Raw genomic sequence first — 25889 nt, 5'->3', positions numbered from 1 at the left:
TAGAAACCAGAGCTTTGGGGACTAGAAGCAATGAAGGTGAACTAGGACTGCCACCACAGGCAATATAAAGCTGGAATTACTGCTTCCATTGTCCACTATCCCCATCCTGGGCTGAAGAGAAGAATACACCACCCTACGGAAGGTTAAGCTTCATTAGCTTTGTGGTAAATTTGACTCTGCAGCAGACTCTACAGGATTTGCTGATGGACTGAATGGGGGATGTAAGGGAAAGAAGTATTAGTGTGACTTTAGGGTTTTGGCCTGATCAGCTGTGTGAATGCTGATGCCATTAGCTGAGACAAAGTATCATGGTTGCAGATTGGAGGCTCATGAATTTGTACAATTTCCTGTGGCTACTGTAGCAAATTAGCAGAAACATAGATTAAAGCAACAGAGATTTATTTACTCAAGTTATGATGCCAGAAGCTCAATAGAAATTTCATTAGGCCAAAATTAAAGTGTGGGTAGGACTGTGCTCCTTCCGAAAGCTCTAGGAGATTATCTATCCCTTGCTTCTTCCAGCTTCTGGTGTGGCTTCCATCATTCCTTCATATATGGTTGCATCCACTCCAATCTCTGGCTCTGTTTTTGTAGTACCTAATTTTCTTTGTGTACCAAATCATCTCCATCTACCTCTCTTACAAGGACACTTGAGATTGGATTAAGGAACCATCCAGATAAGGTCAAGATCCTTAATTGCACCTGCAAAGACTCTTTTTCTTAATGAAGTAACATTTTTAGTTTTTTGAGGTTGTGACCTGATATCTTTGATGGGCCATTATTTAGCCTACCACAGCATATTAAGTTCCAGGTGGAGGTTGGAAAGAGTTTTTTGGGGAGTGATTACAAAATGGAGCAATAAGAAAAGAGAGCTTTCAAAGCCTCCATATCTAACAATAAACATCCTCTTGTAATTAGTGAAATCCATAGAACGGAAGAAGATAAAACAGCAAAAACTTGGAATGCGTTGAAAATCTGAAGGTCATTTAAATTGTGCTAAATTATTAGTAAATGCAACCTGCTGCCTTTCAGGATAAGTTAATACAGGACAGGGATTAGATCAAGTAAACAAATTCCTTAGAAGGTCTTATATTCCATAGGAATATTAAATACAGAATGCATTAAAAGTCAAGGTAAGTAAAGATAAAAGAATGATAATGAGATGTATCTCGCTTTCAGATTTTCTTTATGCTATTTATTATTTTACCGGACAAGCCTGAATTTAAAAACTGATGTAATTGTAAGGAGCAAAACATTACAGAAGTCAAGGCTACCTTTGAAAGTCAAGGAACTCATGTTCTGAAATGTAAGGTACATAGCTTTTACCTGGAGGTGATTTTTTTCACTCTTAATTTCTGTAATCATGAGAAGAATCAGGGACACTGCCAAGGTTGCTTAACTATATGAAGTGCCCTGCATACTTACACCTGAGTATTACAAAGCAGGAGTCTATAAAAGCTTTTGTTGTATAGCAAAAAAATGGTTAATGAGTGCTATGTGGAAAAATATGACATATATACAGTAAAAATTACGGTTAGTTTTATTATTTGCTTATTATCATAATTATATATCTAACAGTGATTAGATAGTAAATATGAACTAATTTTATAAGAGAAATAATACAAAGATAACTTTTTTTCATGATGATAGATTAACCAATTGATATATTACTTAGAAAATACCATAAAGTAATTCCAGATTTTCTAGAATTTTCTGTTCAGAATACATGAAGTAATATAAAACTTTTATTTTATTTTCAGTGCTCTAATCTCTGCATAACTTTTTCTGGTTTAGTTGAATAAACACACTTTAATTTTGCTTTAAAAAGTATTAAAAATTACTTAAATTTTTGCAAAATGCTTCCTACTGGTTATAGCAAATCAAAAACAATAAATTTTTTTTTACTCTAAATAAAAATTTTTATTATCTGAACTTACCAGCAATCATCAGGGCTCAAAATAGTTATGCTATAGTTAATGCCTTCTAAGCAATAATAAATAGCATGGGGTACTAATGGTTCTGAGATTGTTTCTAAAATACTCAGAATGTATAAGATAAGGTAACAATGTTAATGATTAATTTTTTTAATTCTTATAGCAAACTGCCAATTAGAGATACTATACTCAGTTACACATCTAACAGGAGTCATGTTATGGACTCAGTGGCTCAGAAATCTGAAGAGCAATGGACCTGCGTGGTCTGCACACTGTTAAATAAGCCCTCTGCTAAGGAATGTGATGCTTGCTTGACCTCTCGGCCTCTTGGTAAGACTGACTTTTTACTTTCAGTTCATTACAGTTCCAAGAGGGTTCATTATACAAAGTCAGGTATATATCTTGCTCCATCTCGATATTCCATAACTGAGTAAAGTGCTTTCTTTCTCAAATGTTTAATGGAATGCCAGCCTTTGCATGTAAACCATGCTGATACTCTGTTGAAAATATTTTTTTTTAAACAGAGAGGGAAAACATGCTTGTGCTAAAACAGTATGTGCCTTTGTGTCTCAAAAAACTGAGATGATCACATCTGTTCTCTACTGTTTCTAATGAATTATTCAATAAAGCTTTGTTTTATGCAGATTTCAGCAACTTTTGAGTTTGTTATTCAGTCCAAGTGTTTCATAAATTGAAAGGGAGGATTTCTGTAAGAATATCTTTGCAGGTGGAATAGAAAAATGCTGAAATTTTTCTCTTCTTTATCCTTCCTACTCCTTGTTATTAAAATCTTTACTCAGACAATTGTACTGATTTCATTGAAATCCTTCAAAATAACTCTTTAATGCTCACAATTTCATGTGCTCAGAGAATGTAAAACCTCAGAGGAAACCTGTGATTAAGAACCATCTCATTGATGCAGCTTCTATTGTATTCTCAAAGTGTTATTTCTTTCTTCAATTAGAGATGAGAAAGTTCATTCTTGACTTAAGGACCCTTACATTCTGTTAGCTGTCATCTTGTGTTTTGTTCCCTGGGCCTGCAAGGCAGGCCTCACCCATTGCACCACTTTGCTAATAGCCAAAGGGACTGCACCTCCTATTTCTCTCTCCTTCTTCGGTATCATTCAAAAGAAGCAGGGCCCTCAGAAGATCAGTCTTAGGTTTCCACATTTATTTCAACATTCTGCACTGCCTTTACATATCTCATTAACTGTTTTCTTGTTAATTTTTCTGAGGGCAAAAGATATGTCTTAATGTTAAATTGTAGTATAGATTCAGAAATCATATGTTTTGTTGACACATTATATTTACTAAATATTAAGTCTTTGTATTCATCTTTATTTATTTTAAATAAGTCTGAGTTTTTTTGTTTTGTCATTCACAGAAATATTCCTGAGAGACCCATACATGGGTCTCTCAATGCTGACCTAAATCTTTATGGGATATGCTTTAGTGCTTTGCTAATATTGACAGAACTGATAGCTGAGTAACCTTTCAGGGGTTAAGCACAATACAATATAAATCTTTGTTAACTCCATCTTTGGGTTCTTATAGATTGTTAACATTTTGCATTTTGAATAATAACTTCATTTCCTAACCAGAAGATGACTAATTAGAACTTGCCCAAGCTAACTTTGCACTATTGGTTTTAATATATTAGCTTACTCTAATAGAATACATTTTTATTTAAAAAAAAGATATTTCAAACAGTCAATATATTATATTTTTAGTAACATTACATAATACTTCTCTCTTCTTCCAGATTCAATGCTCAAGAATGCAGAAAATTCTATTGCTTCGAACAACTTAGTGAAGTACCCTTGTAATAACTTTGGGATCACCTATACTGAAGTGAAGATCAACAGGAAAACTGTATTTGGAACTACAACTCTTGTCTTGACTGATTTTAGCAATAAATCGAGTACTTTGGAAAGAAAAAAAATCCAAACCCAGACACTAGGAGGGGAATTTCAAAACTCTCTTCCTACAAATGTTTATTTTAGTGATACACAGCACCCCACAAAAGAGAGGACAAACTATATACTTCAGCCCTCTAACAAAGTAAGCATGTTGCCTACAGTTTGCTCTCAGTCTAAATTATTTAGTCCAGCACATAAAAAATTAAAAGCAACTCACTACTCATCACCGGATCTCAAAAGTGGCAACCATGGAATTCCTAACAGGTATGATGCTTCTGACCTTGGTATTTAAGGTATTTGTTTTGTACTAAGTTTGAAGAAAACAAAAAATCATCTATTGCCAAGGAAGTTGAATTGATTTTCATAATATAAACCCTGAGAAACTGTTGTGGTAATTTGCCTTCTTTCCTACTAGCTAATTAGTTTTAAGAGAAGAAAGGAAATGAACACAGATTTTTCTACATCTATCAAAAGTTGTTCAGCATGAACTCAACACAGTATTTGTAAAATATTGGAAAGTATGAAGAAAAAATTTAAATCACCCATAACAATAACAGTTTTCAGTATTCACTGGTAGCATTTTTCATACAGATATCCCTTGACTTACAAGGCAGTTATGTCCTGATAAATATGTTGTAAATTTTAAAAAATTTAATATATCTACTAAACACACAGCTTAGCAACACAGTACACTGTAGAGAATTGGTTGTGCCCCTTGTGGTCTTGTGGCTAACTAGAAGCTGTGGCTTGCAGCCCAGCATCAAAAGAAATCATTGACCATCTATCACTAGCCCGAGAAAAAATCAAAATTCAAAATGGAAGTATAGTATATACTGAATGCCTGTTGCTTTTGCATCATGCTAAAGTCAAAACATTGTAAGTAATACCATAAGTCAAAGCTCATCTGTATATCCTTCCAATGAAGGATAGTTCTGAAAGGGGAACCTTCATTCATAAAAGTTTAGTAAGTATCCTCTATTTTAAAAAGAAATCAGAGAAACCTTTAATAATATTTTGGTTAAAGAATGTTTCTGCATCCCAGAAAGCCATGTGAAATTATGTTCTGCATTTCAACCAAAAAGTCCCAAAGAGCACCCATGATATTTTTGTATCATAAGTAAAAAGGTTGTAATTTCAATTAATAAATATGTCTAATGACACCATCAGTGTCCAGGAGAAGATCTCCAATTGCCGCTACTGAGAGGCAGATTTCAATAAGTATCGTCATCCCCTTTTCCTTAATGAATGCTAACAGCTCCTGAAATAGTCTTCTGTTGACCTTCCTTTCCCCAATGTCTCTCATCCCTTCAGCCCTTCATGTAGGCTTCCTATCACAATGCCTTCATCAGAAAGTGACATTTCCGCAGTTTTTTTTATAACTTTTATTTTTCATCAAAAGGCAGGTGCCATATGTCCAATGTGAAGAATATATTACATGTGAATGAAAGCTCTTTTTCCCATGCATGTCTTTTCTTGTGAATGGGAGACAAAATTATTTTTGAGTGAAATCTAAAGTAACCTCAGGTAGAATTCTGATGGCTGCTGTTCCTCAGCCATCAGATTTTAGCTATGCCTTAGCTGATGGAGAGATTGCGTCTCTGGTTAGTGGGATGGGGGACCACCTGGTGTACACTCCTAGATTAAACTCTGGGAAACCTTAAAGCTTATTTCACTTTTTGATCGACACATGCATTTATTTCAAGTTTCCTATTTGAACTCGAAATCAATCCTGATGATTTATCTTCGACTGACTTTTTAAAAATAATTTTGTTTATAATCATTTTTGGTAACTGGTTCTTAACTTCTGCCCATGATACATTTGACTTAAGCTATGGGGGCTGAACTTTTAACTGACTAGATAAATATACCACCTTTTTACTTTAACCCTAATTAGTGCCTCATGATGAAAATTATGGGGGAATTAGTTAGAAATGTCTGAGTTGAGTGGCTGTCTTGTAGGAGAAAGCACTTTTAAACAGCTTTTCTGTTATGTGGCTTAAGTGGAAAAAAGTGGAAATGATCATCTTAAAACATTGTGCCACTGGTTGTACCCAGATGAAATATCTTGGCATATTTTTATTTCCTTAATGCTTTTTAAAAATTTTTGGACAATTTAAGTAATGAATTAGGGATTTAAAAAACATTAATGTAACCTTAAATTTAAATGATTTCTTCATAAGCTATTAGCAACAGAATCATATGATTAATCACAGTAGTACTTAGGATTGCTGCAGCCATGTGTATGTATTGAATATAAGAACACCAGGACTGAGACTGCACAATCAATCAAGATCAACTAGCAGAATAAATGTCAAGTGATGAAATAAATTCACCCAGCAGCCCTTCTGCACCCAGCTACTTTACAAGGAATAAATTGCAAATTACTGTCATTTATTTCATTTTTCTCCTTGTCTGGCAGCTACAGTGTTCATCTTGTAGACAAGATGCCTAGCAGAAGCTCACTACATAATACTATTAAAGCAGGTGGTCCACTCAGAATTTATAGCCAGCTTGTTTTTTCTTGAATAATTGCAGGATAATTAATTTGGGTTTTGTTCTCTTAATTACTGATCTTGTCACCACACCATACATGCTATGTTGATGAGGCATACTTTTGGATTGGTCTTAGATGTCCTTGAATATTGTCCAGCTCCTAGAGTATACATTATATAACTAAACCAATTTTTGAACATTTGCGAATAACTACTAAAAACAGTTCTAAATCTTTGATATATAAAAGATTATAATCTTTGATTATAAAAACAGAACAAAACACAGTGCTACTTTTCAAAGAGAACATCTGTACTAGTTTGAAATTTTTCCTGAGTTGATGCAAAGGCTCCTGTAGAAGAGTGAAAAAACACTATCAAAATCATTTCTATTTTCTCTTTTGTTGTCACCATTTTGGCAGTACTGGGGATTGAACTGAGGACCTTAGACAAATGCTCTACTACTTGGGCCATGGCCTTAGCACTTTTTGCTTTTTTGGTTTGTTTTTCAAATAGCGTCTTGTGCTTTAGCCTTGGCCAGCCTTGGATCAAGTATCTTGGATCAAGATTATACTGTATCACTATGTCCAACCCTAAAATCATTTGCATTTTCTCATGTTGGCTGCCATCAATGGTATGGAAGATCTACCTATAATGAGTGTTGCAGTCACTGATACCTTGGACTTGTTTCTGGGTCACCTTTGGGAGTTTCAGTCCCTAAGGATTTCAGAACCACATGGGACCATTCACTATGTTATTTGACTTCTATTTATTTTAACCTTGAAGTAATCTTGAATGACCAAATCTATATTCAATTTGACTAAGTCAAAAAATTTTCCAGGCAGTATTTTTATTATAGTGAATCATTCTATCTGCAAAATATATTAAACCATGATAAAGTAATCATTAAAAAATAACATCTAGTTTAAAATTCTGAATCTGTGCTTGGCAGATAGTTTTTATCTATTTTACTTGTTTATTATTGATTTAGTGGAGCGGTGCCTTGCACATGCTAGTCATAAATTTTATTTCTTTAGTAAAAAGTATTTGTTGAGAACCTGTTAGGCCTCAATCATTGTTCTTGATTCTAATGATGTTTACACCAGCAAACTACATGCACTAGGGCCAAATCCAGCCTAGCACCTGTTATGTAAAGTTTTATTTCCATTTGTGTATTTTCTGTGACTGTTCTTCTGTTACAAACAACAGAACTGAGTATTTGCAACAGAGAACATGAGACCCAGAAGCCTACAATATGTGTTATCTGAAAAGGTTTTCAAGTCCTGATCTGTTTTATTACTCTGCCACTTACAAGTCAATATTCAAAATGATGATCCTAATCATCAAAATAATTTAAACTATTCTCTAGACTAAATTTACCTAAGAAAATGCTCTGCTACATTTTAGAAAATTTTTAAATAATGATTAAAACAGAGGAACCAAGATGTCCTCAATTAAGCAGAACATTTAATTATCTTGGATAATGTTCTCAATCATAAAATTAAAATTAGCTGTGCATATTTAGAGAGGATGTGCTTGCAGGTGGCTTCCAGTAGCTTGGTTATATTAACTCAGTGCTTTATAACTTAATATGCATATGAATCACCTGGGAATCTTGTTAGCATGCAGATTCTAATTCCACAAGGATCTGAAGGCAGGATGGATAATTTTGCATATCTAAGGAGCTTATGGGTGATGCTAATGTTCCTGGTCAGTGAAACACACTCTCAGTGCCAAAAAGAAAAATAGCCTATGACTAGTGTTTTGTTTAATTTTACAACAAGGAAGAATGAAATGGAGGACAAAATGAACTAGAGGGAAGACACTGAGGCAGTCCCTCCATTATCTTGTTCTCTTCAGAAATCTTTAATAGTAAATAAAGAATCTAGAGCTCCCTGAATGTGTGAAGCTCTGGACATCTCTAGGTTGAAGCAAATGAGTTAGAAAATGTTGAACAGCCATTTTTTAAATTATATATTAAACTAAGTTTTATCAGTATTTCATTTCTACCTATATTCTTAACCTCATTTCCCACTGTCTCTTGAATTAAAGAAAGAACTATTTATGAAAGTATTTTAATTTTGAATTTTCTGGACTTCTTTACAAACATCCAGGTGTTTAGCTTCTCTCAAAGTTAGCTTTCATATCATCCCTTTTGGAGGCAGTTGGTAAAAAGGAGCCGTTGTGGAAAAGAAAGTCCCATTGCCTCTCAGCTTTTCTCTTTCTGATTTGGTATTTTGCAACCACCACCCACTCTGAAGAAGTTATCAGCAAAATAGTCACTAGTGAAATACAATGATTTCCTTATTTAACAAATAGCCACTGTAGAGACAGCTTCAAGAACTGCCCTTAGAAAGCTTAAGTCTGTCTCAACAAATACTTTTAGGGCAACATATTTAATCACCTGTTTTATAAATGAACTTAAACCAATTTCATCACAAATAAAAGATCACATTCTCTGAATGTTTTAATCACATGATACCTTGAGGCATCATAATAGAAACAAGTGTGTTGAAAAATGTAGTTTAGGAAGCAAGGATAAAAGAAAAAAATGCCCCTGCTTTTTAAGTATTTAAAAATTAAGAATGATATTTTATTTTTTAGAAATTTCCCCCAAAGTGAGAAAGTATGAACTAGTTTATCATTTAAAATTTTTTAAACAGGGATATTAAGGTCAGGAACTTCTAATTTCGTTTCATTGTATTTTCACTTTGTTTCAGTGCTGGGGATCAAACCTTATGCATGCTTAGGACCCTTACTACTGAGGGACCCTGGCTTTAATTAATTGTGAATACTTTTTCTCTTAACTGGTTTATTAAAAGTCTGTTATAAAGGCATTATTTAAAATGTGCAAAATGTAGAAAACTAAAAATAATATTGAAGCTCCTTTTCAAAGAGAAAAAATTGCTTATACAGGTGTAGTACAAGGTCAGCTCCTGTGGTTTGTTCACTCTATACAAGGATGCTCCAAATACTCTTGATTCTAATTGTGTGGAAGATAAAGAAAGCTTTCCTACTTGCTTCACAAAATATGTTTCTTCTCTTGTGAACAGCTGTTTCTTAGTGGAATATAACTGTGACTATTATAGTAGACTTGATTAAAGGAAAGTATAGAGAGTTGTCTTTTAAGTGGACAGTAGAGAGAGGGATCTCTGGCCTTGTCAACACCATTAATGAGGGTTTCTATAGATGGAAAAATAGTTAGAAATGATTGTGACTCTAGTTGCTCTAAGGTAGACTTGAGATAATATGTGTTGGATATATAATCAGTTGTTACTATTATTTAAAATTTGAATTTATATATCTTAGATATGTAGATAGCTTTCGAAGTGTATTAGAATTACCTGGGGAAACAAAGCATTAAAAACGTAGCAGTTTGTATAATTACCTAAGTTGACCATGGCCCACTTTTTGCTATAATTTCTTTGAAGGTGGAATTATAAGGGGTAGGGGTGAAGTGATCCCTGTAGCACCATTATTCTGTGTTATTTTGTAACCTATCATTACAGTGAACTCCAGACCAATATGGCAGATGGTCCTTGTACTTTCAATAATGGCAGTCCTCGCTGCAGTAAACACAACCGCCTCTGTGTTCTCCGAGTTGTAAGGAAGGATGGTGAAAACAAGGGGAGGCAATTTTATGCTTGTCCTCTACCCAGAGAAGCACAATGTGGATTTTTGAAAGTACGTGTACAATCTACCAAACTTACTTATAATTGACCTACTTATATTTGTTGTAAGTGTAATAAATACCAATACTTTCTCAGTTTTATCTTTACATTTTAAATAACCATATTAGTATTTGGGCTAAAGCATGAATATTGAATAACTTAACATTCAAAGAGATTCAGCAAAATAATAATACAAAAGCAATAGCTATTAGTAGAGTATATTTGTAATCTCAAGTATTGAACTATTGCCTTTGGTTCACAAAGAAGGAACGGCATTGAGTGACTAACAAGTACTAGTAGTACTCGTGTGATCAATAATCCAAAATAAGAATTTTCTCATCCTAATTTCAGTGCTATATCAATTTTTTGTTTTATGCATTGAGTAGAAAGACCTAAAAAACAATGTGTACACCTTGGATTTACAATAGGCTTAATGAAGCCTCCTACACAAGGTTGACCAGAAAAAAACTGATGGTACAATAACGATTTCGCTACTGATGATTCCTCACTGTATTTTAGTTTATGGATATGTCCCTGAAAATGAATCTGATATAGGAGACAAGAATCTTGGATCTCCTTAGTCAATCTCACTTTCTGCATTCCTCAATGTGTGAACATCCCACCATGCTGAGTGTGATTCTAATGTTTTAAGATACATATTTTTTTCCATTTGGTATAAAACTGAAAAAAAAAATTGATCTGTTTCAGTGCTGGAGCAAGTTTTCTGGTTAGGTTTATTGATAGATAAAATACCTGTTTTCAATGTAATACTTGTCTCAGAGAACTTTCCATTTTAAATTTGAAAGTGATTTTAGACCTCTACCCTGATCAAGACATGCCTCTAACCCTACTAAGTCCACATTTCCTTCTCAAAAAACTTTTATAAATACAATGCAAAAGTATTAACAATTTTATATTACTAATACCATAACATCCTTCCTACCCCTCTGAAGGCAAAAATTAATAAGTAATACAGTGGAATCTGCATGGGTAAGTCCATGCTGAATTCTTTTCCTAAGGGACTAAGAAAGCTTAGTATTAAGTGTTGTAACAAACCTTTGTAATTATTTTAACTAAAACTTATAGCAAGGATACTGGTGATTGCAAGATTCTGGTAGTTTTCAGTTATTGCTAATAAAGGCAGAGAATTCTATAAATTTATTTTAGATCAAGAGAAGCTTAGAATTATGGCAGTTTCCTATGTGATTCAAACATATTTTTTAAGGGAGATGTTTCTTACAGTATATGAGGTTTTTTGAGGGCAACAACTAATGGCTTATTTTATGATGTCAAATTAATAGCAACAGCAGGAAATAATACCAATGAGGCTAAGCTTAGTCTGTTCATAATTGTAACTTCAAAACTTTATAGTCCTGTCTTTTTCTCTCCAAATCTAGTGGGCAGATTTGTCCTTCCCACTCTGCAAGCATGGCAAGCGCTCCATTATGAGAACAGTTTTGAAGATTGGACCTAACAATGGAAAGAATTTTTTTGTGTGTCCTTTGGAGAAAGAAAAACAGTGCAATTTTTTCCAGTGGGCAGAAAATGGGCCAGGAATAAAAATCATTCCAGGATGCTAATATTTTCTCTTTTTTGTAAAATATTTGACATTTAATGTCTCCAAACTTTTCATAATGGTTATCCCCGTTTTATTTTAATAGAAATGTTGTAGAATACAGTACATGTAAAGTAAGTGTACTATAGTATTTGAGAACCATTCTCTTTTTTTAATGTGTGTCATCTTTCCATCCTACAGCTTTTTTTTTCTTTTACATTAATGAAGGTACTGCATTTCATCAAATAGCAAGTATATTCCATTTAGAATACATATTTAATGCATATAGTAATAACAATAAAGTATTTTAATATGCTCTTGGTCTCTTGTAACTTCTTAGGGGAAGCAATGATTTATTTTTTAGAAGAAAACTGCAACACAGTAAAAATAATTCAGTGCTCTATAATGAGAACTTTTCTCAGGTCCTACCACTTTTATAATCTGATTAGAAGTATTTCTTGTTTTCACAAACCAAATCTAAGATAAGAGATCTCCTTTATGAAAAAGAATATTTTATTCTGTTCAACAAACATTAAGTTTTTGTTAGATGGTGGGGACATGCCAAATCCTTGAATAACTTCACATGTATAGAAAGTTGCAGATATTCAGACTATGAAGGTAACATTTAAGATCAGAAGTTGCATGTATATGTTTAAAATAGAAATTGATTTGTATTTTTCTAATCTTGATTTTAACATCCATTACTTAACTTCTTTTTTCTTTTTTGTTTGTACTGGGGTTTGAACTCAGGGCCTCATCTAGTGGCAGATGCCCTACCACTTGAATCATGCGCCCAGCAGTAATTACTTAACTTTTAAAAATAAATCCATTTCAAAATCTTAATGTATTGCTACACTTTGGATCTGAAGTGACCTCGGCCTATAGCACTACGGGAACATGGTGGAACTTTTAGGGAGTGGAGCTTAGCAGAAGGAAGTTAGGTCACTGGAAGTGTGCCCCTGAAGTGGGACCCTGCCACTTTCTCTTTCTGCTTCCTGGCCACCATAAAGAGAGTAGCTTTGCTTTACTACACACTATACACAGTGAAATACTGCTTCACCATATTCCCCTAAACAAGGGAGACAACCAGCCATGAACTGAAACCTCTGAAATTGTGAGCAAAATAAACTTTTCCTTTTTATTTTTTTTATCAAATTCACCCACTCTGTTCTTTATTGTCTCCCTCCCAATTTTAAATGGGTTTTATTCTATTTTCACACATGTGTATAAAGCATTTTAATCATAATCACCTTTCCTATCACCCTCTTTTTCCTGCCCCACTCCCTTCCATTGAACTCCTCCCCAAATGGTCCACTTTTTGCACTCATGACTTATTTGTGGGTGATCTAGATTCTGAACATGAGCGAGAGTGTGGTATTTGTGTGTGTCAGTCTGCCTTATTTCCTTAACATGATGAGATCTAGACTTCTCCTTCTTTAAAGTTGACTTTCTCATGAAATCTGACACATGAGGTTTTTTAGTTGTTTTGTTTTGGGTTTTTTGTTGTGCTAAGGATCAAATCCAGGGCCTTGCACATGCTAGGTAAGTATTCTACTGTAGCTCTACATCCCAGCTTGCATTTTCATTTCTAATATTTTTTTATACCCTTTATTTTCCCAAAAAAATTTAGTCCAGGTAATTATGATTATTTCCGAAAAGAAACAAAAATCAGTCTTAAGGTATTTTTGCATATTTGTGGAAAATTCCTTTCAGAGCTGGTTCAATACATTTTTTTAAAAGGGCAGCAGGTTGGAGGTATGGCTCAAGGGGTAGAGCACCTGCCTAGCAAGTGTGAGGCCCTGTGTTCAAATCCCAGCACTACAAACAAACAGGCGGGGGAAGCATCAGGGAAGACAACTTCAAATTGTACCATAAAATGGCCAGTGCAAAGCTATATGAAGTGATCAGCAAGAACACAGCATATTTCATAGTTTTACATGTGTTATTTCTATACTGAGAAGGCAGAACCAACCCAAGAACAGTGATCTTAACTCAAAAAGTTCAACAGGGCATTGAGTACCTGGACAGACCAAGAACTGAAATGGACAATTGACAGTCTTAGCTGACTTGATAAGAAGTACACAGTATGTATATATTAAGAAGGAAACTGCAAATTAATTGTGCAACAAGGAGAGAAAAGGCCCACTGGAAAAAGATCTTTCATAAAGTCCAGTCTCCAAAGACATTAAGAAAATATAATGAAATGAAACAATTGTTTTGTGGGATTTTGTTATTTTGGGGTTTTTTGGTGGTACTGGCCTCACAGTTGCTAGGTGGGCACTCTACCACTTGAGCCATGCCCTCAGCTCTCTTTTGCTTTAGTTATTTTTCAGACAGTATCTAGCATTTTCACCTGATCCAACTACAGACTACAAATCTACCTACTCCTCCCTTGCTGGGAATACAGGTGTTGCTGTCATCCCCAACTTAACACAATTGCTTTTAATTTGATCAGTTTAGATCCTTATCTAATAAATGTGAAGGATCTGTAAGAAAGTTCTACTGAGAAGCACCAAAGAACAGATAGAGAAAATAGGCTCTTGTTTGGAAAGTTTGTTTAAAATATGGAATTCTATAATATAATGTACCATAAAATAAGCTGTAAGCTGTTGAACATTAGGGGAGCATGGTGATAAAGAGTAATGATAGAGAAAAAGTAAGTAATGGGGGATTAATTTGATTAAAGCATGATGTATACAGGCCTGAAGTACCAAGGTAAAACTCTCTTGGACTATCATTACACACTTTTTTTTAAAAAATGAAGGACAAGAGTGTAAAATAGGTCTTTTCTGGATGTGAGTGCCAGTAGGGGGAGACATAAGAGTGAATGAGGGTGAGTATGGTGGATGTATTTTGTATCCATATATGAAAATAGAAGAATGAAACCTGTTGAAATTGTTCTAAGAAGGGAGAAGGAGGATGAGGAAAAATGATGGAAGAGATAACTCTAAGATATATTGTAAGCACATATATAAATATCACAATGTATCCCCCTGTACAACTGTTATATGCTAATAAAATTTAAAATTTTAAATATGGCATTCTTTCAATCTTAATTCTGAGATACAATGAAATTTCAAGGGAGTTTCTGCATCCATTGTGCCCTAGCCCTCTCACAGATAACTACATTTTGGATAAAATCAAAGGCAGTACTAGAGTGAACTCACATAGATGGATTCGTAAGGAACGAAAGATTTGCAATAATGAACCACTGGAGGTGATTTCCTATTTTTTTCAGCTTTTATCCTAAGAGCAGAACAAAATCAACATCAAGTAAGGCCCAAAACTCCAGTTAAGAAGAAAAAAAAAAAAAACCTTTGACCTGCAAAGCCAGCAGTTTTCGCAATGATAGCCACTGGTACATGTGTGACTGAAAACTCAGAAAGGAGATATTCAGAAAAGGACAACAGCAAGTTCTGTGTTTAAATTTTGCCTAAACCATTGACCTCTGAACCCTACACAAGTGGGATAAACTGGACACAGCACAGCTAAAGATAAAAGTACTGATGCAAAATTTGATCTACCACTCCAGAGTTTGCAGTTTGAATCAGTGAATTAATTGCCTGCTGAGACAAAAATATAAGCACTCTAGAGGCATATACCAAATCCAGAACCTCCACCACATAACACAGTATTCCAGGAACAGTTCACAATTATACACACAAATGAAGAACCAGACTGATGTCATTCAGATTTAGAGAAAGACAAATAGTCAAGACTAACTCCAAAATGATGCAGATATTAGAATGATCAAAAAAAAGTTTTAAAGCCACTAGTATCACTGTGCTCATTGATATGAATTCTAAAAGAGAATTATGAATGAAAAATCCAATACTTTAAGAAGTGATGCAGATATTCTGAAATGTCAAATACTATCTGCATTGATTCCCACAACAGCAGAACCAAGTTCAAAACCTGTATCTGTTAATCCTGGTGCTTAACTTTGGAAGAAGCTGTATAATCTTCTGGTATTCATCTCTGGGTTTGTCTAACTACTTCCTAGTATTACAAAACAATATGACAAAAATACAAGGTATTTTAATGACAGGAGAAAAACATAAAGGATAGTATGAGCAAGGTAATGACTGTAAGAGCCCTTTTTAACTGGGCACTTTTGAGCCCAGCTGCTTTGTTGAACACTTTACATGGGTTATTTCATTTAATTCTCTTGCCAAACCTATTAAGTAGATTTGCTCTTGTTTTTGTTGTTACTATTGTTGTTACATCATTTCTAATTTCCCAGTCTGGGAAACCTAATCTTATGTAAATTAAATAGGAAATGTGTTTGTGTTTCATAAACCATGGCTTGAATGAACTTTTCAAAGTGTTAAAGCCCCTGCTCTAAATAAGGTATTCTCTTTACCATGTATTTAAAAAAGGAGGCTATCCCCAGCATTGCATGTCTTTCAAATATATGTACATCTAACAATTGCAGATGCAGGAAAAATAAAAGGGAAAAAAATAAAATAATCATAGGTTGAGATTATAGTTTCTCTAAAACTTGTGATAGAATTATAATGCTAAAATTTCTAAAATTGTATTTCAAATTTCCATTGCTTCATTTAATTTCTATTATTTTTTAAAAGCCATTATTTTCATGTATTTTTCTCAAAAGCATTTGTCCTGTAGAACGCCTGCCTTCTAAGTGTGAGACCCTGAGTTCAAACCCAAGTACTGCCCCCCCCAAAAAAAAATAATAAAATAAAGGCACTTTTCATTAGAACAATATTATAGGTATTAAAAAATTAAAGGAACCACTATAACAGGGTCTTACGGTGGAAGACAGATTGGGCTTAATGTGACTGACTACACCACAGGCCTCAGAGCAGAGTAGGGGATCACGAAAAGGAAAATTACCAAGAAAGTCAGGAGGGCGTAAGGAGGATTCTGGTTAAAACAACCTAATGGGATTCTTGCTGAAGATGGGACAGGATGAATTGAATGGCTGAGGATGAGGAACCTGATCAAAGTTCTGGCTAAACTGAACTAGGGTTTTTTGTAAAGATGAGATTTTATAAAGAAAAGCAAAGGTGGGCCTAGCAAAAGCTTCAGAAACTTGCCTAAAGTTTGGCCAAGGAAAAAATCTTTGTGATAGGTTACCAGCATTAGCAAAATTGGTGAACAAAATGAAAAAGCAAATGTTGTAATGAGATTCCCAAAACGTGAAACCTTTTTTTTGGAGATCTTTGCATCACTTCTTTGGGGTTTATGCCAAGGTCAGTTATCATGCTGCCTTGTTATGTTAATTGTCCTACCTGCATTCCGTGTGTGTGTGTGTGTGTGTGTGTGTGTGTGTGTGTGTGTGTGACTGGATATTGAATTCAGGTCCTCTATCTGCACTTCTTTAGGTTCACTTCCTGAAGGAATTATTCATAATTTATTTATTCACAGGATCTTACCAAATATTTTGCCTTACACACAGCAGAAACATGATACACATTTGTTGAATTTAGTAGTAGTTGAAGGCTACTGTAATATAATGTCAGTCTATTAAACATCTTTAACCTTGTTGCCACTAATCAAGCATGAATGTACTTAAAAATCATTGAAAAAAGTGTCACTGGTTTATTACAAAAGATATTGCTTAATATATAAGACCTATTAAATTTTTGTAGTGATTTAAATGAAAGTCTCTTTTTTTGATATCTTATGGAAATTTGCTTACAAATGGACAGAACAAAATTAACTGGATCAAAGAGTATGTGAAAATAATGCTGCTTTACATGTATGCTACATTAGAGAGTATATAGAGATGAGTAAATATAGTTATTCTTCTCAGTCCCATGAATTTGAATATCTTTATTTTGTGGAAAAACAAGCAAGCCAGGTTAAATAATTGAGTTTTTAATTTGTTAATCTCTATTGAGCACCATGTGAAAAATAGTTTTAGGGTATATGTTTTGAAAGGATCTTGCAAATACATAATTGAGGCTGAAATGATAAGGGATAATACCACTATTTCAAAAAAATGCTAAAGTGTAGGAGGGAAAGTTCACACATCTAATCCATCAACTAGAGCAGCTCAAGAAAGAGATAGGAAGCTGGAATTTCACCTTGGTGAAGATTTGCATATGTAGAAGGGCATTTCAGGCAGTAGGCACCACATAAGCAAAGATCTTTAAGAGCAGCCACACAAGGGATGTGTGCAGAATAGCAAAGAGGCCAGTTGAGTGAGGTGAGATCATAGGCTATGTGAAGGGGAAAAAAAAAAAGAGACATAAATGTATAAAGAAAGAAACAATTGCCATTTCATGGCTTTAAATGGATTTCTAAAATGGGCCAGTTTTGTGTTCTGAGGCTATAAAATAAATAAATCACTCTGTTCCCTTAAAGAGCCTATTGGCAAATAAGCAAGCCAATATACAGTGGGACACATGACAGAGATGCAAATAGAAATCCATTTGAACAAATGAAAAGGGAATCTACTGGACTCTTGTGGGAGATATACCCTGTGGTTACTTACTCTAAAATAAGAGCGAGTTGTGGAGTCAGACCACAACATCCCTTACCTCAACCTTGACCATGTGACCTTAAGTTCAGTATTTTACAAAGTTTTGGCTGCTGTAAACCAAGTCTTAGTTACCTCATTTGGTAGATACTGACAATAGGAAAACAATTGTGACACAACTGTTATAAGGACAAAGTATAAATGTCCACATAACTGCTGTCATAGACCCTAGCAGTTAAAGCACTTGAGTTAGATTTTATTGTCCTTGTTGTTAATACTACTACTACAACTATTTTCATAGAATTATTCAGTGAAGAAATAGTAATTTCACCAGAGAAGGAACTAAGGATTGAGGAGGTCAGGATGAAGGGATAGAAGCATGAGGAAAGACGTGCTGTGTTTGTGGAACAGAGTTGGGAACTTTAAAAAAGAAGACATTAGGGAAAAGATGCCAGAGTGAGTTTTATATTTTTCAATGAAACATCAAAAATTGAAGACTAACAAAAACCCTTGTGGGGAGCGGATAATGAGAAGCCTATGAGAACTTGCCATAAGCACAGTTGTGCTCAGTGTTCTACAGGCTGAGTTTGGCACAGGCCCAGCTCCAGAGAGAGGGAAGGCAAAATGCAGCACAGCTGCTTTTCCTAAGTTGTTTCTGTTCAGAGAAGTAGGGAGCAGGTTTCTCTTGTAACAATGTCAGGCCCCTCCTGGAAAAATGTTGCTTCACCTCCTTGTTTACCACTGGATATAAAAAACTGTCTGAAGGAGGATGTGGGTTTTTTTTGCTGGGATGCTGATTGGCTGCCTGCAGCTGCTTGTGAAACCGCCCTGAATGTTGCAGCTGACTGTTGCTGCTGTGGCTGAGTTATGCTAGAGATTAGAGGAAACATAGGTCAGTGCAAGTCTGAGCATGGAAACTTTAAGAAAGCCAAAGAGAGAACATGGGACAGTGCAAGTCTGAGGGCCAAGACTAAGAGAGATTATGCTAAAGAAAACATGGGACTGTGAATCTAAGGAAAGAGACTTTAAAGAATAGAAAAGAAGCAAGGTTTTAAAGAATGATACAGGAGTAAGGCCTTACAGAATAGAGAAAATAAGAAGCAAAGTAAAAGAAGAGTTAATAGAGAAAAGAAGTAACAAGGCTGTTGTGTGTCTCCATCCAAGCACCCAGCACACCTGGCCCCAGCTTTATTCATGTTTGTCTTCTATCCTTTGTCCTTTCTGCATCTCTAGTCACCCTGTTAGGTCTGTAGTAACAAAGCTCATGAGAAAGCTCTCCAAGGCCCTTAATTTTTGAAAAAAATTGAGAGATCAAAAACTTTAGAGCAATGTAAACATATTATATTCTTGATGAAAACTGTATATCAGAACATGACTAAATCATTAATTAAAATTATTCAGGGGGGGGGAAGAGGAGAGGTGACCCAAATAATGTATACACATGTGAATAAATGTAAAAATGATAAAATTATTATTTTTTTAAATGACAAAAATGGAAAAAAAATTATTCTAATCTCATTTTCCTTATTTCTCTTACTGCAGCTTATGGGTTTGGCTTTAAGTGCATGGGAAAATAGTATGATGTTTCTAGAGGAGCAGATCATAACACACAATATTACCCAGAGTGATGGCGCAGGCCCACAGGGTCCTGATCATTGAAACCTATTCTAAAAGGGGGTGATACCAAGGCTACAAGAGATAGGGCAGGGCTTGTTGGGGGAATGAAAGAGAATGCGAGTTGTGTTATTCTTAGAAGGTGCAGAAAGAAAGCCAAGGGGATTTTAATTGAAATGCCTATTTATTGACTTCTCTAATAAAACAGTAGTGAAGGAGGAAAGACATGAACTAATAAAGTAACTATAGGACAAAAAAAAATTGGTCTTGTGAACAGAAAGGAAAAGAAGAATGGAAATACCTCGAACATCTATACAGGCAGTTTGCATCCATTTTTGATAATAAGAAATACAAATATACAGGACCAACAATCAGCCTTCTAAATTTTTTAAACAACATGCAAGCTTTTTGGACTAAATTATATCACAAAAGGTAAAACTAGAAAACAAACTAATGATCTCATTACAATTCTGTATCTACTTTCCATATTAACATACTTGTGTTATTCTCAAGCACTAACATAAACATCTTGGCTTATCTATTAATAAATATTTGTCTGCTTTTAATATTCATTTTTTGTTATATTATTGCAGTCAGCTTGTTTGGCACCATCTAAAAGAATTTGCTATAATGGCAGAAAACAATTTAGGAAACTGAACAGAACAGGAAAAAAATGTTAAATCTATGTATTTGAGTAGGTTATTGACTCATTAGTTTAATAACTCGTTTTCTCAAACTTGAATAATTCAAATGCATTAGAAATGATGCAGCATTAGAAAGTGCATTCTTAAAATGGTAAACACTGGATCTAGGATCTGAGTTTGTAGTTATTACTTATTTAAAATAAACAAGCAAATTCCGTTGAGATATGGTCTCATTTTCAGGAATGTCTATTAGTAGGCAGCAGTGAGCACAACAATTAACCATATCAGCACATTAAAACCTAATGTGTAAACGCAACATAGCAGCAAACACACATCCTACCATGGCCTATTAAGTAATCAGAAATGATTGCAGATAATTAGGTTGTGAACAGCTGCATAAACACAACTATTCCATTTTTTATCAGACATGGAGACTTCAAGTAGAAGGGAGGTTTATTAGCTATGTCTTGAACTTGGTGGGAGTGTCACCATGAAATAAAATTAAGGACAGACTCTAATGTTTGATTGCATATTGCCATTTGAAATTTCCTTTCGAAATTATTTCTTATGTTCTCACAACTATAGTTCCGAAAGTGAAAAATATGGAAACAAAGATATTATCAGTGACCAAAAAAATTCTCAAAATTGGAAATAGACATAGCATAGTAAGCAGAAATCAATTAGTAGATTTCCTTTAATGTGTGTACCATCACACTTGTTTATATTTTAATTTAATTTGCATTCCCATCTATTTTTCTGAATGATATTATGTGCAACACCAGTGGTAAGTATATAGTTGCATTTGAATTAATAAATGTACTTGATAAGTGTTTTTTAAATTAAAAACATAATTGTCTTTTTATCTTTTTCTTTCTCTTTTATTGTGGTACTGGGGCTTGAATCCAGGGGCTTGCACTTGTGAGGTTTTTTCCCTGTTCTTTTCATTGAAGAAACTGCTAGGCAGAATATGACGGCTATATCTAGAAAGCTGAAAGATAGATATGAAAAAGAACTATATTTTCTCCATGTGTGCCAAAAAACAAAAAAGACAGAACTAAAAGAAATTTATTTTTAAAAAAGAACAAAATTCCAAAAGTTAGCATTCTTAAAATTGAAATGGAAGCCAAGCGTGGTGGTACGTGCCTGTAATTCAAGCACTTGGGAGGCTGAGGCAGGATCACCACAGGTTTTTTCCTATTTTAAGGTTCAAGAATCTAAAACTCTAAAGGAAATGGACTCAAGAATCAATGAATGTATGATCTTGGATGGTGCTAAACTTTTGAAGGGTAATTTCTGAATTGTGAATTTATATTTAATGTTTTTATCATTTTCACACAGAAATTTAGTTTTGATTTTACTTATAATCTACCAAGAATATAATGGAGATAGCTAGAGATGATAGATGATAGATAAATTAAATACATATAGATAGATAGATGATAGAATGAATTAAGAACCATGAATTTTGATCATGAAGACTTAGTTCTGTTAGAGGTATTTTATGTTCATTTTTTCCTCTAGTTACTTCATTTTTATAAGAATTTGAACAAGTATTTATATGGTTGGTGCTAGGCTACACAATATGAAAGCATAAATAAAGAACAGTTCCTTCACGGAACTACTATTAAAGTCTTTGGGGAAACTAAGCATGCAAAGGAGCAATTATAGGTCTACGTGACAAGGGCTATATAGTGGACAAATACAGGGTATGAACAGAAAACAGGGAAAATAACTCTCATGGCAACCTGCAGGAAACTAGGCATGCTTCACAAAAGAGGTAACAATGCAGAGATAAGTAGTTTGGCAGCTGCAAAAAAGGTAGAGTTTAAGAGGAACCCCTAGGCAGAGAGAACTTGTAAAAGGCTCTTTGGCCTGGAAAGTGAACTAGAACTAAAATCAAGCAACTCTGATGTGGTAATTTGGTTCATGCTTTTCGTTCATTGCAAATTATTCACTGCTCACACCCAACTTGCCAAAAGGCTTACTATAACTATTGCCTACTCCATAGAGCACAGAGTGCTTGTAAAAGTGCTAATAAATAAGTGGACCAGTCAGGCCCCCATGGCTCACACCTGTAATCCTAAGTACTTGGGAGGGTGAGATCAGGAGGATCAAGGATCATGGTTTAAGACCAGTCCAAACAAAAAGTTAGTGAGGTCCCATCTCAGTCAATAGCTGGGTGCAGTGTTGTGCTCCTGTCTTCCCAAGCTACGAGGTGGGCTGAGACTGGGCAGATGGTGGTTCCAGGCCAGCCTAGGTAAAAAAGTTTGCAAGATGGAAAAAAAAAAACTGGACATGGTGGCACATGTCATCCCAAAAAGGGTAGAAATCACAAAATCCATCTAGGCTAGCCTGAGACCCTATCTCCAAAACAACCAAAGCAAAAAGGGCTTGGAGGTATAGCTCAAGTGGTAGAGTGCCCAGCAAGCACAAAACCTTGAGCTCAGTACTGCCCAAACCCTACCCCACTCCAAAGTGTCAACCAGCCACATTAGCATTTCCTTACAGCTTGCTATACTCTACAGAATTAAGGCCAAGTAATATTTGCTCCAATAAGTCCTTGAGGTGATTCTTATATGACAAGGACTTAAAAAAGAGCACTGACTTCTTATTTGGGTGCACAAGTTAACTAAAAACAGGAGAAAAGCTTGGCATTCTTACCTCCATGTTGCATCTCCTTTACCCTGAGTCTCGCTCTTTTGCAATCACCTTGAGTTTCAGGAAGGACAAGAGTGATTCATAACATCTTTGTGGCAAGAGATGGAAACTACACCCAAGGAAAGAAACAGCAGAGTCTCTCAGGAGAGCCACCTCACAAATGAGGACAATTACCTACCAGGATGAGGCTGCACCCAGGGCAGGAGTAATCAATTTATGAGAACCAGATTGCTCCCCTCAAGTGATGTTAGAAATAACAACTTCTCTGGAAATCCTCACAGAACTAGACCTGAGATAACAATGAACCAGGACATACATTGCCTGAAACTGCCTAATGACGCCTACCTTTCTCTCCCCGCCCACCCGCCCCCTTCCCCCTCCACCCCACCATGACTCTTCCTCTCTTTAAAATCTAAAACTCATGTCTGCACCCAGAAGATGAACTGATGTGTTTGCTTTGCCTTTTCCCATGACACACTGGGGCCACTTAATAGATCTCCTTTCTCTTCCCTTGACCACTAGTCTTTATTTGGTTTATTGAGAGAGTGCTGGACCTGACGTGCAGATGTCCTGGGCCTATGGCCTAGGACCCCCCAGTTACATTTATACAAGCTTATATTTTTAGGACCACTGTTCTAGAGCAGAGTATGTATTTTAGGCAACATTTTCATCGATCATAGAATAGGCACCTGACAGTTCTTTTTCGAAATGGTGTAGTAATTTGGCAAATTATTTTTTGTAATAATTAAGTAAATTAATTTAGAATGAAATAGGAATGTAAGGTTGAGTGAAGAACAGTGAATGGTCTAGGAGTTAGGTGACCTGATTTCTAATTCCAGCTATGCCACTAAATATTAATAAGATTAATAATAATAACTGCTATTAAATAATGGATAACTCTGCCAAGATACTGAGCTGCTCTTGGATTTCATCTTCAGCCATAAAACAAGGATGTTATATTAGAAGACCTTTAAAACTCCTCTCCAAATCTAAAATATTGTGTTTCTGTATAGCTTTTAACATTACTCATTTGCATAATTAAATAACATGATCATTCACAGTGTCTTTTAGATTACCTTCAGTTTTCAGTTTCCAATATCTTTTCAGAGTGGTATTGTTCTTACTCAATGTTGCATTTCCTATTCATCACAGTTAAAATGGCTTTTCTTCTACCTTTCCTCTTTGGGGTCAATTGTTAGTTCATTACACAGTTGTTTAAAATGAGATGTTCTTACTTTTATACATGTTAACTCCCATGAAGACTCCTTGATTAAATCTCCCCAATAGATTTTTAGAAGAAAACAAAATGGAATAGCACTGATCTCAATGTGTGAAGCATCCTGTCTTGAATGTCAATTGAACAATTCACAGGGGCTGAGAAAGGGAAAAAAAAAAAGCTAGTGAAAGTAGATTAGAGAAGCTGCAGACCGAGGGAAAAAATTGAACCCTTCTATTTGTACATAGTGCATTAGAATTTTCCTTTCTCTCATTTTTCCTTTCTTTCTTCCCTCCTTCCTTCCTTTCTTCCATCTTTGCATTTTTCTTCCTTTTCCCCATTTGTCCTGACTTTCTGTTTGTTGAATTGCTTTCTCACCGTGTCTTGGACAGGTAAACTAAACTTCCAAATGACAGGTTTTATTAATCCTCATAACAGTGAGCATAACACTCCAAACAATTTCTTAACAAAAGTTAAAGAAACACATACTTAAAGAACAAATGCACAATGCTGTATAATCCTGGCCACAGTCAATTAATTGGTTTTCATTACAATCATTGGACTTCTCCCCAAAAATATTTTCTCTGCATTTTTGCAAGAAGATACCCTTTTGCTATTTACCCATTTGCTGCTTCATCTGGTCCTGCTCCTTTTATTATGATCTGTGACTGGGGAGCTAACATATGCTGGCACTTTCTTGTATCTTACACAGTGTGATGTTTTAGCACTCCATATTTTATGTCCTGGCATGCCAGCACCTAACACATTCCTGGGTAATGCAGCTTCTGCCTAAGTGCCCTTGAGACCCACTTAGAGCATGTGCATGGTTGCTCTAAAACTTTTCAATAACCCTTCTCTGGCTAGGATAGGAAATTACAGAAGAATGCTCTATTTCAGCATCACTTTGCAGTCATTCTACCTTTATGCCTTATGATCTTGCATCTTCAAATTGGTCTTATCTGCTGTAGCTGATTGTTCACTGCTTTACAATAAGGCTGGAACCATAACACATTTCCAACACTCTCATTTTGTTTCTTGAGTGGACACAGATAATTTTGATCCATGGTCAACTCCAAAGGTGTAAAATCTTCAAAGCTGTTATCTGTTCTGAACATATCGGGAAGTAAATCATTTCTAAACAGTACATCATATTTGGAATTTGAATTACTATGTAAGTCTCTCTTTGTGCCACTCTTAAAGGAACATTACCAATAGTCTTTCTAAACAGTTTCTGTGAAAATAATTGTATCACAGATCATTGTTGAGGGACTTATTGCCACCCACTTTATTCACAGTGTTAGTCTAATTTTACTTCCTCAACTTGTATTTATTCTTGTTCTCTGTCTCTTTCTCTTCAGTACGTTATGCTTAACTCAACCAAAAGAATCTTCAACAAAGCTATTTCTAAATCTCAGATCAGTTCAGAGGCCTCTGTGATTTTTTTCTGTTTAGGTAAACCCTGTTTATTTTCTTCTAAAAAATAATCACTGTTGTAATGAAATAACTTAATGGATAATCAGTTGCTTAATATCTATCTTCCTTTTAAAAATGAATACCCCATGAGGACATACAAAGATTTCCTCTTATTCAATATTGAACTCCAGCTCCTAGACCAGTGGCTTAGTGTTGTCATAGGCACTCCAAATGGTTATTGAATGAATATGAATCCTATTCTTTTATTAATTTTACCAACTACTCTTTGGCTATTATTATAATTCTAAAAATGCAATCCTTTGGCC

The 25889-nt window shown here is 35.0% G+C and overlaps 1 protein-coding gene across 3 annotated transcripts in view; it reads left to right on the top strand.

Annotated features, from left to right (window-relative positions):
* Neil3 (nei like DNA glycosylase 3) overlaps nucleotides 1-14604 on the top strand; it is a 142176-nt gene extending 127572 nt beyond the window's left edge. For all 3 annotated transcript variants that reach the window (XM_074054931.1, XM_020153151.2, XM_074054932.1), the window contains 4 exons: nucleotides 2098-2264; nucleotides 3699-4119; nucleotides 9854-10028; nucleotides 11413-14604. In XM_074054931.1, coding sequence (XP_073911032.1) covers nucleotides 2098-2264; nucleotides 3699-4119; nucleotides 9854-10028; nucleotides 11413-11595 — 946 coding nt within the window. In that variant the 3' untranslated portion in view covers nucleotides 11596-14604. The remainder of the gene's footprint in view (nucleotides 1-2097; nucleotides 2265-3698; nucleotides 4120-9853; nucleotides 10029-11412) is intronic.
* The last annotated feature ends 11285 nt before the right edge of the window (nucleotides 14605-25889 follow it).

This window comes from Castor canadensis, chromosome 14 (assembly GCF_047511655.1).
Source record: "Castor canadensis chromosome 14, mCasCan1.hap1v2, whole genome shotgun sequence".
Taxonomy (NCBI): domain Eukaryota; kingdom Metazoa; phylum Chordata; class Mammalia; order Rodentia; family Castoridae; genus Castor; species Castor canadensis.
The sequence above is the reverse complement of the archived record's forward strand: the minus strand, read 5'-3'. Positions and strand labels throughout refer to the sequence as shown.